The following is a 16,122-nucleotide window of genomic DNA, read 5'->3' as shown; positions in this document are numbered from 1 at the left end:
TTCTAAGCAAAACCTTGGCTAGAAGCTTTCTGTAGCTATAACCAGCATAGTCTGGATGCCTATAAGTCATGTCCCTTTAAGAATGATAAGCTGGATTCAAGGAAAATGAACAGACAAGCAATTAAGATGATCAAATACTTACAGAACACCTTTAGTGCACAGGACTGGGGGAGGGATAAATATATGCTAAGCTAGAGTCTCCAGTAAGCTTTTAGGAAGACTAGACTTTAAGACTGTTTGGGCAAACATGATAAGATGGTATTCAATTAAGTGTTTAATTATATGGTATCCAGGAGGAATGCTATAGGAGTTCTGGAAATGAAAGGAATAATAAGGGCTAGAATCAAAAAGGTAAGCCTTAAGTTGATGCTTGAAAAACAGGTGAGGTTTGATTAGGTAGAGGAGAGACGAAAGGACTTCTGAGTTCTTGTAAGTAGAAGACAAGGAAATAGGCATAAATATATTGTACTCACAGCATGTTTTTAACACAAACACTGACCATTCAAGTTAGGAGTGCCTCTTACTGACCACTCTGAAAAACAGAAATCCTACTATTTTGCCAACTATGAGTTTCAGAGAAATAGAAGCAAGGGGACTCAAGCCTGGGACATGTCAAAATCAGTCTGGAGTCAGCAAACACAAGCCAAAGACAGCTTTTGGATTTTACAGTATCTTGATGCCAGTGTTGGACCGTGATGGGTCCCTTGCCCCCAGCAGATTCTGCAGGTCACTTCAGGCTCCCACTGAGCTGACTTCCCAATGGAAACCAAGCAAGACTATGCTCCCCCTCTTCATTTCCACTCAGACACAGCTTTCTGGACACTCTCCCAGCTCTAACCATGCAAACAGCAGCCTTGACTAGAGGCCACACATTGTAATCACCTGGGGACCTTGCCACTGTCCCACCTGCCATGGGGGCTGATTTAATTGGTCTGGGGTGTAATCTGGGCATCCTCGGGCTGAGAAATCTTGGTTTCCTACCTGCCTGAGATAACTCATACAAGTCCCACCCTACAGCCTGGCGCAGGTGGAACAGTTTATAGCAAACTGTAAAGCATTGTAATTAGAATAATGGCAAAACTGAAATTCAGTTCCAGATGCCCTGACTCTCACAAGCGCCATTTTGCCTCATGGCCACATTTAAAGTTTTCACACATTTGACAGCCAAAGTGTGAAGGGAAAATGGGAAAGCCTACAACAATACCCATGAGGATTGCTTTGTAACTGTCGTTATTCCAGGGGCCTTGCCCTTGTAGCATTCATGGTGGTTTTCAAGGTACTTTCACTTAGCTCTCAGTGGTGGGCAATGAATGACTCCTTTACTTGGCTTCTATTTCTCTGACTTATGGTTCAGTTCAGTTCAGTCGCTCAGTCATGTCTAACTCTTTGTGACCCCGTGGACTGCAGCACGCCAGGCTGCCCTGTTCATCACCAACTCCCAGAGTTTACTCAAACTCATGTCCATCCAGTTGGTGATGCCATCCAACCACCTCATCCTCTGTCATCCCCTTCTCCTCCTGCCTTTAATCTTTCCCAACATCAGGGTCTTTTCCAACAAGTCAGTTCTTCACATCAGGTGGCCAAAGTATTGGAGTTTCAGCTTCAGCCTCAGTCCTTCCAATGAATATTCAGGGTTCATTTCCTTTAGGATTGACTGGTTGGATCTCCTTGCAGTCCAAGGAACTCTCAAGAGTCTTCTCCAACACCACAGTTCAAAAGCATCAATTCTTCGGCGATCAGCTTTCTTTAGAGTCCAACTCTCACATTCATACATGACGACTGGAAAAACCATAGCTTTGACTAGATGGACCTTTGTTGGCAAAGTAATGTCTCTGCTTTTTAATATGCTGTCTAGGTTGGTCATAGCTTTTTTTCCAAGTAGCAAGAGTCTTTTAACTTCATGGCTGTAGTCACCATCTGCAGTGATTTTGGAGCCCCAAAAAATAAAGCCTGTCACTGTTTCCATTGTTTCCCCATCTATTTGCCATGAAGTGATGGGACTGGATGCCATGATCTTAGTTTTCTGAATGTTGAGTTTTAAGACAACTTTTTCACTCTCCTCTTTCACTTTCATCAAGAGGTTCTTCAGTTCTTCACTTTCTGCCATAAAGGTGGTGTCATCTGTATATCTGAGGTTATTCATATTTCTCCCAGCAATCTTGATTCCAGCTTGTGCTTCATCCAGCCCAGTGTTTCTCATGATGTACTCTGCATATAAGTTAAATAAGCAGGGTGACAATATACAGCCTTGATGTATTCTTTTCCCAATTTGGAACCAGTCTGTTGTTCCATGTATGGTTCTAACTGTTTCTTCTTGACCTGCATACACATTTCTCAGGAGGCAGGTAAGGTGGTCTGGTATTCCCATCTCTTAAAGAATTTTCCACAGTTTGTTGTAATCCACACAATCAAAGGCTTTGGCATATTCAATAAAGCAGAAATAGATGTTCTTCTGGAACTCTCTTGCTTTTTTTATGATCCAACAGATGTTGGCAATTTGATCTCTGGTTCTTCTGCCTTTTCTAAATCCAGCTTGAACATCTGGAAGTTCATAGTTCATATACTTTTGAAGCCTGGCTTGGAGAGTTTTAAAGCATTAGTTTGCTAGAGTGTGAGATGAGTGCAATTGTGCAGTAGTTTGAACATTCTTTGGCATTGCTTTTCTTTGGGATTGGAGTGAAAACTGACCTTTTCCAGTCCCGTGGCCACTGCTGAGTTTTCCAAATTTGCTGGCATATTGAGTGCAGCACTTTCACAGCATCATCTTTTAGGATTTGAAATAGCTCAACTGGAATTACATCACCTCCACTAGCTTTGTTCGTGATGCTTCCTAAGCCCCTCTTGACTTCTTCTTCCAGGATGTCTGGCTCTAGGTGAGTGATCACACCATCATGATTATCTGGGTCGTGAAGATCTTTTTTATACAGTTCTTCTGTGTATTCTTGCCACCTCTTCTTAATATCTTCTGCTTCTGTTAGGTCCATACCATTTCTGTCCTTTACTGAGCCCATCTTTGCTTGAAATGTTCCCTTAGTATCTCTAATTTTCTTGAAGAGAACTCTAGTCTTTTCCAGTCTATTGTTTTCCTCTATTTATTTGCATTGATCACTGAGGAACGCTTCCTTATATCTCCATGCTGTTCTTTGGAACTCTGCATTCAAATGGGTATATCTTTCCTTTTTTCTCCTTTGCTTTTCGCTTCTCTTCTTTTCACAGCTATTTGTAAGGCCTCCTCAGACAACCATTTTGCCTTTTTGCATTTCTTTTCCTTGGGGATGGTCTTGATCACTGTCTTCTGTACAATGTCATGAACCTCCATCCATAGTTCTTCAGGCACTCTGTCTATCAGATCTAATCCCTTGAATCTATTTGTCACTTCCGCTATATAATCATAAGGGATTTGATTAAGGTCATACCTGAATGGTCTAGTGGTTTTCCCCACTTTAATCAATTTAAGTCTGAATTTGGCAATAAGGAGTTCATGATCTGAGCCACAGTCAGCTCCTGCTCTTGTTTCTCCTGCCTGTATAGGGCTTCTCCATCTTCGGCTACAGAGAATATAATCAATCTGATTCAGTATTGACCATCTGGTGATGTCCATGTGTAGAGTTCTCTCTTGTGTTGTTGGGTGTTTGCTATGACCAATGTGTTCTCTTGGCAAAACTCTGTTAGCCTTTGCCCTGCTTCATTTTGTGCTCCAAGGCCAAACTTGCCTGTTACTCCAGGTATCTCTTGACTTCCTACTTTTGCATTCCAGTCCACTATAATGAAAAGGACATCTTTTTGGGATGTTAGTTCTAGAAGGTCTTGTAGGTCTTCAAAGAACCATTTAACTTCAGTTTTTTCAGCATTACTGGTTGGGGCATAGACTTGGATTATTGTGATATTGAATGGTATTTGCCTTGGAAACAAACAGAGATCATTCTATTGTTTTTGAGGTTGCACCCACGTACTGCATTGCGGACTCTTGTTGACGATGAGGGCTACTCCATTTCTTCTAAGGACGATGAGGGCTACTCCATTTCTTCTAAGGGATTCCTGCCACAGTACTAGATATAATGGTCACCTGAGTTAAATTCACCCATTCCAGTCCATCTTAGTTCGCTGATTCCTAGAATGTCAATGTTCACTCTTGTCATCTCTTGTTTGACCACTTCCAATTTACCTTGATTCATGGACCTAACATTTCAGGTTCCTATGCAATATTGTTCTTTACAGCATCTGACTTTACCTCCATCACCAGTCATATTCACAACTGGGCGTTGTTTTTGCTTTAGCTCCATGTCTTCATTCTTTTTTTTTTTTTCAAAATTTTTTATTAGAAAACTGAAATTTACAATGTGTTTATGTCACTCACTGAGTACATGGCATTTAAAGATCTCTTCATTCTTTCTGGAGTCATTTCTTCAGTCTTCTCCAGTAGTATACTGGGCACCTACTGACCTGGGGAGTTCATCTTTCATTGTCATATTTTTTTGCCTGTTCATGGGGTTCTCAAGGCAAGAATACTGAAGTGGTTTGCCATTCCCTTCTCCAGTGGACCACATTTTGTCAGTGGTCTTCTGGTTATCAACTTCCAGTTGCTGAGGAGGAGGCTTATGTTTGAGTCAGAAGTAAGCAAAGGAGATTGGAAGATGTCCACTTCTCTCATCCTTTTTTAAAGTAAATCCAGAAGAATAAATGAATGTGTAAGAGATTTTGTGGGAGAGGAAATAGGGAAGATGGCATTCTTTTATGGCCACCTGATGCAAAGAGCTCACTCATTGGAAAAGACCTTCATGCTGGGAAAGACTGAAGGCAAAAGGAGAAGGGGGCAGCAGAGGATAAGATGGTTAGATAGCATCACCGACTCGACAGACATGAATTTGGGTGAACTCTGGGAGATGGTGAAGGCCAAAGGCGCTTGGCATCTGCAGTCCATGGGGTCACAAAGAGTCAGACATGACTTAGCAACTGAACAACAACAACAAAACATTGCACAAGTCATCTGTGCAACTCTGTAATGCACAAATAAAAGGACTGAGCGACTGAATTGAACTGAACTGAACTGAAATAGGCCTCAGATCTCCATTGCTTTTTGTCCACATTTCAATACAATAAACATTGGAACCTAGGCATAGACATGCTCCCAGTTGACTATATTGTTCTTATGAAAGGAATAAGATACATAGCTATATATATATATATTCTGATTCAAAGAGCAAGAGCATACTCATTGGAGAAGACCCTGATGCTGGGAAAGACTAAAGGCAAAAGGAGAAGAGGGTGGTAGACGATGAGATGGTTAGATAGCATCACCGACTCAGTGGACATGAATTTGAACAAATTCCGGGAAATAGTGGAGGATGGAGGAGCCTGATGTGGTACAATCCATGGGGTTGCACAGAGCTGGACACAACTTAGTAACTGAACAACAACAAATTCTGTATGAGACTATAATGGTGGATACATGTCTATACACTTGTCCAAACCCAAAGATTGTACAATACCCAAGTGGACCCAAATATAAGCTGTGGAGTTTAAGTGATAATGATGTGTCAATACAGATTCACTAACTGTAGCAAATAGGCCACCCTACTCATGTTGTCTATGACTGGAAGAGTCCAAAGGAAAAACTGAAGTATCCTTACCAGAATGCATGCTAGGATGCTAAACAACAGATTTCAGCTGTACCAAATTGCCCAAATTAGCTAGGGCTTTTTAAATTCCCCCCTCTTTGCCTCCTATGTCAGGGTCAGAGGAGAAGATAAAGAAGATTCTAAAATACCAGGCAGGTCATTCCAAAGTTGTCTTCATGTATAGTGATTTATAGTATATCAGTATATACTATAGGTAGTATAGATATATAGTATGAATAACTGAGATTCTTCATAAATATTGAGGATTGTTGATGGTGGACAGCTCTGTCTCAATTGGAATTTTCCAGCTGGAACAGATCAAAATGAAGCTATGGAACTTGTGACAGTCATTAAATGCTTCACATTTTAGGCAGGATATAAATGGAACATTAATATATAACAATTCTTTGGGTTGAAATCAAGTCTAGCATCTTACATTAAGAAGATTAATTAGTTAATGTTTATAAAGTACCGTGCAGATATGCCCTTTTAAAATGCTAAGTATTCTAAAAACTACATTGTAGCATTTTACTAAGTGTTAAACATCTAATGTTCATCATTTCTTTGGTACAGGTTGGCAAAGATTCCTTTGGCAATGATTATATAGAAAACTTAAAACAGAATGATATTTCTACAGGTAAAATTTCATCTTTCTTAAAGTTAGTTTTTATAACTTTCTTCTGGAATCTGGTTATAAGAAAAGTCGAATGTAGAATAGAGCTATTAAATCCTCCCTTGGTGGCCAGAGAATTTTTATGCTCAGCTTTGTCTAGTCTTGCTTGACTACCCTTTGGTTACTTCTTTCATATACATTTCTCCAGATGGGAATAAAATGATAGGAGGTTACAAACCTTCATCTCGTAGAAATGTTTCAAAAGTAGGTGACAAGAGAAAACAGGTGCTGCATTCACAGAAGATATTTTAAGAAAAGTCATTGAATGTCATAGCTAGAAATGATCTGAGAAACCACTGATGCTGATACCATCATTTCACAAGAGAGAAAACTGAAGGCCAGATTGGTTCTGAATGTGTCCAAGAGCACACAGCTAAGCTGGAGCCAGAGCTAGGACTAGAATGCAGGTCTTTGGCTCCAGTTCAGGGCTCTTTGCTGCTGCCAAAGGCTGCCTGATCAACATTTCCATTTACGCGCCAGACCATAATCCTTGATGAGATGCAAAGCTTATGAAAATGAAGAGAATCAAGCAAGTTCATTTTATGAGTTTGACCTTTAGTCTTCAATCTCAAGTCTGTCATTTCTTTCCCTGAAGAAAAGAAATATGGTGGTCTAGGAAAATGCACATGTACAACTGTGAATAATCTGAAGGAATTGGAAGCGGGGGTGGTTTGCTGGGCTGCCACTAATGTAGAAAAAAGGCACAACTCAGTGTGAAGACTTGTATGTTCCTCATTGTGTAGGTGATGGGTATAAATTAGCACTAATTACTTATTTCTTTTTTATCATTCCAGATGGTTAAAGGTTAAAAAGTTTTTCCAAGGATTAGTGTTGCATTGAAATTGTTAAAAAATAGATTATCCCTGCCAGGCTGTACATACGTGATGATTTCTTTTTTCTTTTAGAATTTACATATCAGACTAAAGATGCTGCAACAGGAGCTGCTTCTATCATTGTCGATAATGAAGGTATATGTTTTGCACATTGGAGTATCATTTCCAGAACTAGAGCAGAAACATCCATTTTTTACCCTATTCCTGTGGATCTCTTACCATATCCACCACTCCAAGGCCTAATGTATGGTTTTTCCAATCTAAATATATATGTTTCCCTTTATTTATACTTCCCAAGTTGATCGCTCAAATATAAAATTGTCTGTCCAATACAAATGAAGTGATATAGTTGCCTCAAAATTATGTTCTGTAGCATCCCATTACCCTTCATGTGAACCCAGAATTGATATTTATCTCTAAAAGTAGTTAAGTATTCATCTGTCACTTCAGTTACTAAGTAAATACATGTAGATAGATAGGTGCAAAGGAAAGTTGATGAATCATATTTATAGAATATTTACTGAGCAAATGGCAGCAACCAATTGCTTATAACTTGTTGTTAGTATTCAATTTTGTCTGCTCTTTAAACAGCAATCAAATCTCAAAAGTATATATATACAGCCAGGTCTGTCACGGGGCCTTACAATAGTTGAAATGTGTCTTTTAAAAACAATAACCTTCCAGGACTTCCCTCATGGTCTAGTGGTTAAGAATCCATGCTTACACTGCAGAGGGTGCAGGTTCGGTCCCTGGTTGGGGAACAAAGATCCCGCATGCCGCAAGGTGCAGTCAAAAAAAAAACAGTAACTTCTCTTTACCCTCAAGGAAAGTTTTTAGAATTTCTGCCAACTATTTTAAGTATAAGAACTCCTACATAAGATTTTTTTAAATCAGAGTTAATATTCAGAGGGCTTCCCACTACCCTCTGTCCAGTACAGAGGTGCTAGTGGTAAAGAATCCACCTGCCAATGCAGGAGACAAGGGTTCTTTCCCTGGGTCGGGAAGATCTTCCAGAGTAGGAAATGACAACCTACTCCAGTATTCTTGCCTGGAAAATTCCATGGACAGAGGAGCCTGGCAGGCTACAGTCCATGGGGTCACAGAGAGTCAGATATGACTGGGCACATACACACACACAATATTCAGAAGGACCAAGCATTTCATGGAGCTCCTAGGACAGAAGAACCTACTGCACTGTGAGGAGTCAGAGTACACTGTATTAAATTAGGATTTGACTGAACTGAACTGTCCCAATATGTCTTTTATTTATAATGCAGTTTCACAAAATCATTTATCACAGGAATTTTTAGTCTACTTTAGTGATCTCAAAGTTGCAATAACAACTCCAAAAAATATATTCCACTTAAAAACAGTAGACGAAAGTTTTCATTCTAACAACAGTCTGTGTCCATTACTTTAAGCCATATCTTATGTAATTATCACTGGCAACAACAGCTCATTCCCTGTCTGAATCCTCTTTTCCGGTGGTGGGGGCGTTTCTAGGGATATCGTCAAGTTCTGTTTCTTCCATGTCTGGGTGACACAATACCACACTTTCCATGCAAAGATATAATTTAATATTGTGTGTGGGCTGCCTATTACAGTAGACTTTGGTTTACAAGCATATGGGATAAGAGCTAACACAGATACCCAGAGAGGCAACAAGCAGCACCTTTAAGTGGAGGGATGAGTAGTGGTTCTGACAAGTTAAATTTGAGGTATGAATGAGCTAGCCATATGACAGTGTCCACCAGACAGCTGTAGTCTTGGGCTTTGTCGCATATGAGCCAAAGCCAGGCCAAACCCATCAGCAACACAGAGCAGCAGTGGACTGTGGCCGAGAGAATGAAGTCACTGGAGGAGAAAGGAGAGGAGGTATGCTGTCTTCCAGGATAAGGGTACTTTGAATTTTTCCAGTACTGAGATTGGGTTTACCCTGAACCACCCCCATGTTATCACGTCCTCCTTGGTCAACACACATACCTGTGGTAAGATGACAGGCCGGCACGTGTCCTTATAGTTGAAAGAGGTTTTAGGTCATGTCTGTCTATACGTGATCAGCACAAGCAGCCTAGAGCACAGAAGACTGCTGCAGGCCATCCCTCTGAGCCAGGCTGTCCTATAGACTATAATGCAAATTATATCCATAAATTTACATTTTCCACTGTTGTTGTTTAGTCACTAAGTCGTGTCTGACTCTTTGTGACCCCATGGACTGTAGCCCGCCAGGCTCCTCTGTCTGTGGGATTTCCCAGGCAAGAATACTGGAGTGGGTTGACATTTCCTCCTCCCAGGGATCTTCCTGACCCAGGGATCAAAGCCACATCTTCTACATTGGCAGGCAGATTTTTTACCACCAAGCCACCTTTTTAGTCACATTTTAAAAAGGACCAGGTAAAATTAATCTTAATATATTGACTTAATCCAAAATATTATCCTTTCAACATGTAATCAAAATGTTCTTTAAAATTAATGAGATATGTCACCTTCTTTTCTTACTACTCAGTCTTTGAAATCTGCTATGTATTGTGCAACTGAAGCTCATCTCAGTTGGGACGAGCCATATTTCAAGGGCTCAGTTACCACATGGCTTGTACTTATGACTACCCTAAGGGACAGCACAGCTCTGGAGACTTCACCTGACAGAGAAAATGCTCCACCACCCCTCCCCAACTTGGGCTGGACTATAGAGAGTGGCTCCAAGTGATGAGCATACAAGATTCCTCAGTCCTGCTTCTGTTTGATCTAGTACAGTACAGGCCTGATATCGCCATCTCCCTACTTACCTAGTACAGTTTTTATCTGTTTAATATTATAAAATGTGTTTTGATTTACCAAATCACTTTTTAGAATACCCTGGGACATACACGTGAACTGACTGCATACTACAGAGCATTCGTTTTTAGCATTAAGCAAGCTTTTTCCTGTTTATACTCATCAATTATGACATCCGTCATTTAGGATTCAGAATCTTTACCATATACATTGTATCAGCCATTTCCCATAAGAGAAACTATTTTAAGTATGTTATGTATAATTTATCAGCTAATATTCTGTGTACATAAGAATACCAAAAAGGAAATCTTTTTTTTTTTAGATTTTGCTCAAGAGGATCAGATTAATATGATTCCTACAGAGATATAAAAGAAGATCCACGGGGAATACAAAATTTAAACTGAATGGCTTAGAAATATTAAAATTCATACTTATAACACATTTTTATATAATGATTTTCTTTTTTTTTTACACTTTAAAATGGTAAATTTTATTCATTTTAGCACAATTTCTTTTAAAAAAGCACAAGGTATAAAAATGACAATATTAACTACACTAAAAATTAAGAAATTTATTTTTTAGGTGATATTGGAGCATAGTTGATTCGCAGTGTTGTGTTAGTCTCAGGTGTACAGCAGAGTGAATCAGTATGCGTATACACATATCCACTTTCTTAGAGTCCTTTTCCACACAGGCCATTACAAGGTATGGAGAAGAGCTCCCTGTGCTATACAGTAGGTCCTTGGTAGTTATCTATTTTATATGTAGTTGTGTGTATATGTCAATCCCAGTCTCCCAAATTATCCCTACCCTTCCTTTACACTCTGGTAACCATTTGTTTTTATATCTATGACTCTATTTCTGTTTTGTAAATAAGTTCAAGGAACTTAACTTTAAAAAGGACATAAATGTACATTTTTAAACCAACTACAAGTTGGAAAAAGAAAATTGTCAGAAATAATTAACACAGAGTTAGTATCCAAATGTAATCAATAAGAGAAAGGCAAAAACACAGTGGAAAAAAGGGCAAAAAAAACCTTAAACAGATCCTTCACAACAGAGGAAACATAAATGACCAATAAAATATGAAAGTATGTTCAACCACATTAGTAATTGGGAAAATGCAAATTAAGACCACAATGAGATAAATCTTGTATGCCCATCAGATGAACAGAAGTTTTCAAGTTTGAAAATATTGTGTGGCCAAGGAACTCATATACTGCCAGTAGAAGTATTAATTGATGAAACTACTTTGAGAACAATTTGACATCATCTGGCAAATTTGACCATTTCTCCCAGTATTTTAATTCATATTGTAATTCTACTGTAAGTATATTCTCTGGAGAGATTTTTGTACATAGACAGCAAAAAAACATTGGCAAGAATGTTTTTATCAACATCAAGATATTAAAACATTGGAAAGCTGCCATCATCAGGAAAATGGTAAATTAACTGTAGTCCATTCACACTGCTGCTGCTGCTAAGTCACTTCAGTCATGTCCGACTCTGTGTGACCCCATAGCCAGCAGCCCACCAGCTCCCCCATCCTTGGGATTCTCCAGGCAAGAACACTGGAGTGGGTTGCCATTTCCTTCTCCATATAATGATTTTCTAAGGGTGAATGTAACACTGCAGGATGCTGTTGCTTGATTTTGCTTGATTTTTAATATAAACGTCTAGAAATTCTTTATAGGCCAGAATATCATCGTTATAGTAGCTGGAGCAAATTTACTTTTGAATACAGAAGACCTGAGGGAAGCAGCCAGTGCCATTAGCAGAGCCAAAGTAATGATCTGCCAGCTAGAAGTAACTCCTGCAACTTCTTTGGAAGCCCTGAGAATAGCCCACGGCAATGGAGGTAATTTTACACATTTGTCCTTCTTTCTATAAAGCTTTTATCACTGTCTCAGTGAAAGTTAACCTTTCAAGTTAAACAATGCCATATTTTTCTGCGGTAAAATATTTTCTCCCATCTGAGATTCACTGTCTTCCTGTAGTTCTCAATAATGTTAGAAAACCTTCCAAATGGGGAGGGGAGAAATAACATGAGTAGCATTTCTGATATTCTGAAATATAAATCTCCAGTCTAGTTAGCAGAAATAACTCAAGTAGTAACTGGAATCTTTGAAAGAGCCCCTTGTCCAAGATATACTCTAAGTACTAGAATGAGTTCCATTCTGAGAAGCAGGGTTTAAGCTGCAAGTCATGGATAATCACTGCCCAGGTACACTTGGATAAACATCTCAAGGAATGAAGATTAAATCTTCCCCCTTTTTGTAAAACTTTATCATCTTTTCTAAAAACAACAAAAGATTATTCATATATAATATTTTCTATGTTGTCAGTGTCCTTTAAGTACTCTTTTTGTTTTGTTTAATCTTAGGCTTTGGAAGTTTTCAAACACACAAAAGCAGGCAGAATTCTATAAGGAAACCCATGACCCAGCTTTGACAGTTGTCAATTCAGGGTTAATCTTGATTCATCTGTTCTCTCACCCACTCCCCTTCTCTCATCCCCAACAAATAACAAACTTGAAAAAAATCTAAGTAGTTTCTTTATGTTTGCTTCTTTTTTTTTAACCACTTACTAATAGGAAATCATCTGAGTTAGAATCCCATTTCTGTTCCTTTAGCTTTATAGTCTTAGCAGAATTATCTGATTTTTTGAGCCATGTCTGTTAAATGCATATAGACATACTCCCCTACAGAATTGTTCTAAGAATGAAATAAAATAAAATAGGATGCCAAGTTTGGTATAGTACCTCTCAGTAGACACCAATTTTCTTCCCTCTTTCACTTCTTTTTTTAAATTAAAATTAGGATAATATCCTGATCTCAGCACCCTTTCGTGAAAAAAATCAAAATAAAAAGTAGCCATTTATCTAAGACAGTGGCTTCTTCTTGATATTGTGGCCATAGTTTTGTGACTGAGAAGAAAATAGGGGAGAACCACACTGACTTTTCCAGATCAAACTTTCTCATCAAGACAAAAAGGAAAAAAAGAAAAAGAAAAGTGTGTGTGTGTGTTTATAAGTGTTTTCTCGCAAAGTATAAGTGTTCTTATAGCAATAAATGGAAAATAAGTTACTGAAATGATTTTGTGGAGAATTTTTAAGTGTATGTCCTGATTTAACAAATTTCCTCTTGGCAAAACAATATGCTCTGGCCAATTCTCACTGACATTTAATGAGTTTCTAATGGACTCAAAGCTGTCAGAAAGAATTTTAAGCCCAAACTCATTTGGTTACGTTTTCTTAGGGTGTCACAGATAAAGTCTTATGATGAACAGATAAGGCTTATGGTGAACATTCTCTGCACTGCACTCACCATAATCAGGTGATGTGAGTACAACGAGCCACTTCATTCACGCTCTTATCTTTCCTTGTATAGGTCAAAGCATGTTCTCATATAACTTCTCTTTTTTTCCTGCTATCCCTTGCTTCTCAGAGATGACTTCTCCTTCTGTCCTAGTCTAATAGCCTGTTACCTACCCAGCTTGTGGAGGAGAGAAAGGTACAGCGACCACAGTTGAAGAGCTAACCTTTCACAGGTGAGGCTAGAGTTATCTGGATGGGCAGGCAGCTGACCCGGGCAGTCATTTGGTTGGGGTCCAGCAATGTTTCCTCTGTTATCTGCCAGGCAGTTTTTCTATTGAGGAGCTGGAGGACCTGGGGCATCAGGAATGGGTAGGAGTAGGTGATGGAGGGCCACAGTCCACCTAGTCTACTTCACATTTTTCGTGAGAGCCAGCATGCCTCAGGAAATTCTGCATGATCTTTCTTATACTGTAATATTGGGACTAGCAATACCTGCACCTATATGTACTTTACAGTTTAGAAAGCACTTTCATACATATTTGATCCTCAGAAAAGCCTTATGACAAAGTAAGGCACGCATTATTCTCCCAGATTAAAGAGAAGATAGATTTGGAGAGGTTAAGTAATTAGCTCAACCAAGGTCACTGTAGAAACCACAATTCCAGACTCCCAAGACCCAAGTTCTGTGTCCTAGGGCAAACTTTAAATAAAGAAACTGCCGTGTCCCATTGATTTCAAGGAACTGAGCCTTTATGAAGAGTAGCTCTAGAAAAGTGAAACCAATGAATTGTAATACTTTCCAACATGTAGCCTAAGCTTTCAAAATTATTACTGCTTAAGTCACAGAGACAAGACCCTACGGTGTTTTCAGCAGGGTGTCCCCTACCTGCCCACATAAAACACATACACAAGCAACCGCACACACGTGGGCCTTTGTCTAGTATCCAGCTTGTCCCCATTTGGTACTTATCAGTCAGACATAGCTTAGATTCTATACTATGGTGTGGGTGGGTGTGTGTTTGAATTTAATGTGTCTTCATCCTCACCTGAGAGAAGTGTATAGTACAACAGAAGTAGCACTGATTTGGGAGTCATGAAGTATGGCTTTGAATTCAGAATCAAATCACTTACCAAATGGAGGACCTCGTGCAAATACGTCAGTTCCTGGCACTGGGCCTCATTTTCTTCCGTGAAACATGGGAATCGGACTGAGAGCCCTCACATTCCTTTAATGTTGTAATGTGAGAGTGGGCTGATCACAAAGCAGAACACGCAGAGCGTGAAGATCTGTTGAGCACTGAGTGTCCTGTCCATTGCCCAGGGCTAGCATAGGTGCTGATCAGCATTATTCCATCTACAAGAAAGATGGTAAAATCATTGTCGTCATCCATTGACAACAATAAGCCCATTGCCATGGGTTTATTTCACGATTCCTTTATCTCTATAAGCAGTAAGGTTTGAATTAAACACATTGTACAACTGGATTATATATCAGGTGTTAAAATACAGAGAAGAAAGTCTCCCCTCCATCTTTGTATATACTGTCTCAGAATTTACCAAAATGAAAGCATTGGTTTTATGCAACACCTGCAATGTCAAAAATGACTTGAGATCCCTCTGCAGCCCTCTTCTGTCTAGGTCACAGTGTTGTGAGGAAGGCCCACGGCAGAGCTGGTGCTGCAGCTGCTTGTGATGAAATTATGCATGTTGGTTCTGGTCTTTATATCCATTTTAAAGCAGATGGAACATTACAGGAACAATTATAAATAATTGAAATTGTAAGATTGCCAAGAAATTAAATTCTAGGTAGGATACAAAATATCTTTTAATGCCACTTTAGTCCTTTTCCATTTAGCAAACCAGGCTTCTTGGCTGGCCACCTTGACTTTGATGACATGGTTCAGCACATCACCCAGGCTTTGGGTATTTTTCTTGCTCAAGTCACAGAGAAGAAGCTCTCGAGTGAGAGACTGCCTAGCCAGTGTTTTGGGTAGCCCAACTCTCCCATGGTTTCTTTACTTAGGGTGATGTCTTCTCCTGTTTCTCTGAGCTCGCTCTTAGGGCCTTCTTAACTATCCAGCCTCTGCCTTTCATGCTGACATCATTAACAGTCAGCTTCATTTTCCTGTCTTTGCCTGTACAATTGCCTTCCTGGGCCTCACCAGTTCCTCACTGATATTATTGTGCCAGCCATCGACAGGCTAAGACAATCAGGAGTTTAGTCCATTGTATGTGGTAATGAATAATAATTACTGTCAGGTACCTTCTGTCACCTCTGCAGCTCCAAGTTACTCCACGGCATTGCACATCCTGTGTTCTCTAGTTTCGCATGGTTCCAGAATGACATCATTTTTTTTCCATCTTGACTATTATAAATTTGCATTCTTCTTTGATGAGCTCCATCTACTGATTCTTCATTTTTTCATCATGGTAAATTATCCTTGCTTATATATGGTAGCATGAGCCAAAGAGGATCCTTTCTTTATGGCAGTTTCACTTTTCTCCTAAATTCAGTTATTAGTTGGACTCTAACCCTATGTATTCAATTTCTTTTGGTAAGAATGCTTCCCCTTAGTAAGATATAGGCAAATAAGATTTGACTGGTTTTTATACAGTATTTACAGTCAAAATAAGTTGCAGAATTTCTCAATCCAGCAGTTATTGCTTAAAATTCAATGTAACTGTTTCTTTAAAATTTGTTTTTTTATTGTGAAAAAGTTCAAATATATGTGAACATACAGAGGATATATATGGTAAACCCATATATACTATCATTGAGCTTCAACAGTTATCAACACTTGGCCAATCTTGTTCCACTTATACCCTTGGATTATTTTGAAATGAAATCAAGACATTATATCATTTCACTCAGAGTGTACTTGTTTTTTGATATGAGATATTATATAT

At 39.1% G+C, this 16,122-nt stretch overlaps 1 protein-coding gene across 1 annotated transcript in view; it reads left to right on the top strand.

The window, feature by feature from the left end:
- RBKS (ribokinase) overlaps positions 1 to 16,122 on the top strand; it is a 103,860-nt gene that overhangs the window by 38,617 nt on the left and 49,121 nt on the right. Inside the window, exons 3-5 of the mRNA XM_055399170.2 lie at positions 6,192 to 6,255; positions 7,197 to 7,259; positions 11,593 to 11,757. Of these exons, the coding sequence (XP_055255145.1) occupies positions 6,192 to 6,255; positions 7,197 to 7,259; positions 11,593 to 11,757 (292 nt within the window). The remainder of the gene's footprint in view (positions 1 to 6,191; positions 6,256 to 7,196; positions 7,260 to 11,592; positions 11,758 to 16,122) is intronic.

This window comes from Moschus berezovskii, chromosome 11 (genome assembly GCF_049115385.1).
Source record: "Moschus berezovskii isolate FMDL1 chromosome 11, NW_MosBer_1.0, whole genome shotgun sequence".
Lineage (NCBI taxonomy): Eukaryota > Metazoa > Chordata > Mammalia > Artiodactyla > Moschidae > Moschus > Moschus berezovskii.
The sequence above is the reverse complement of the archived record's forward strand: the minus strand, read 5'-3'. Positions and strand labels throughout refer to the sequence as shown.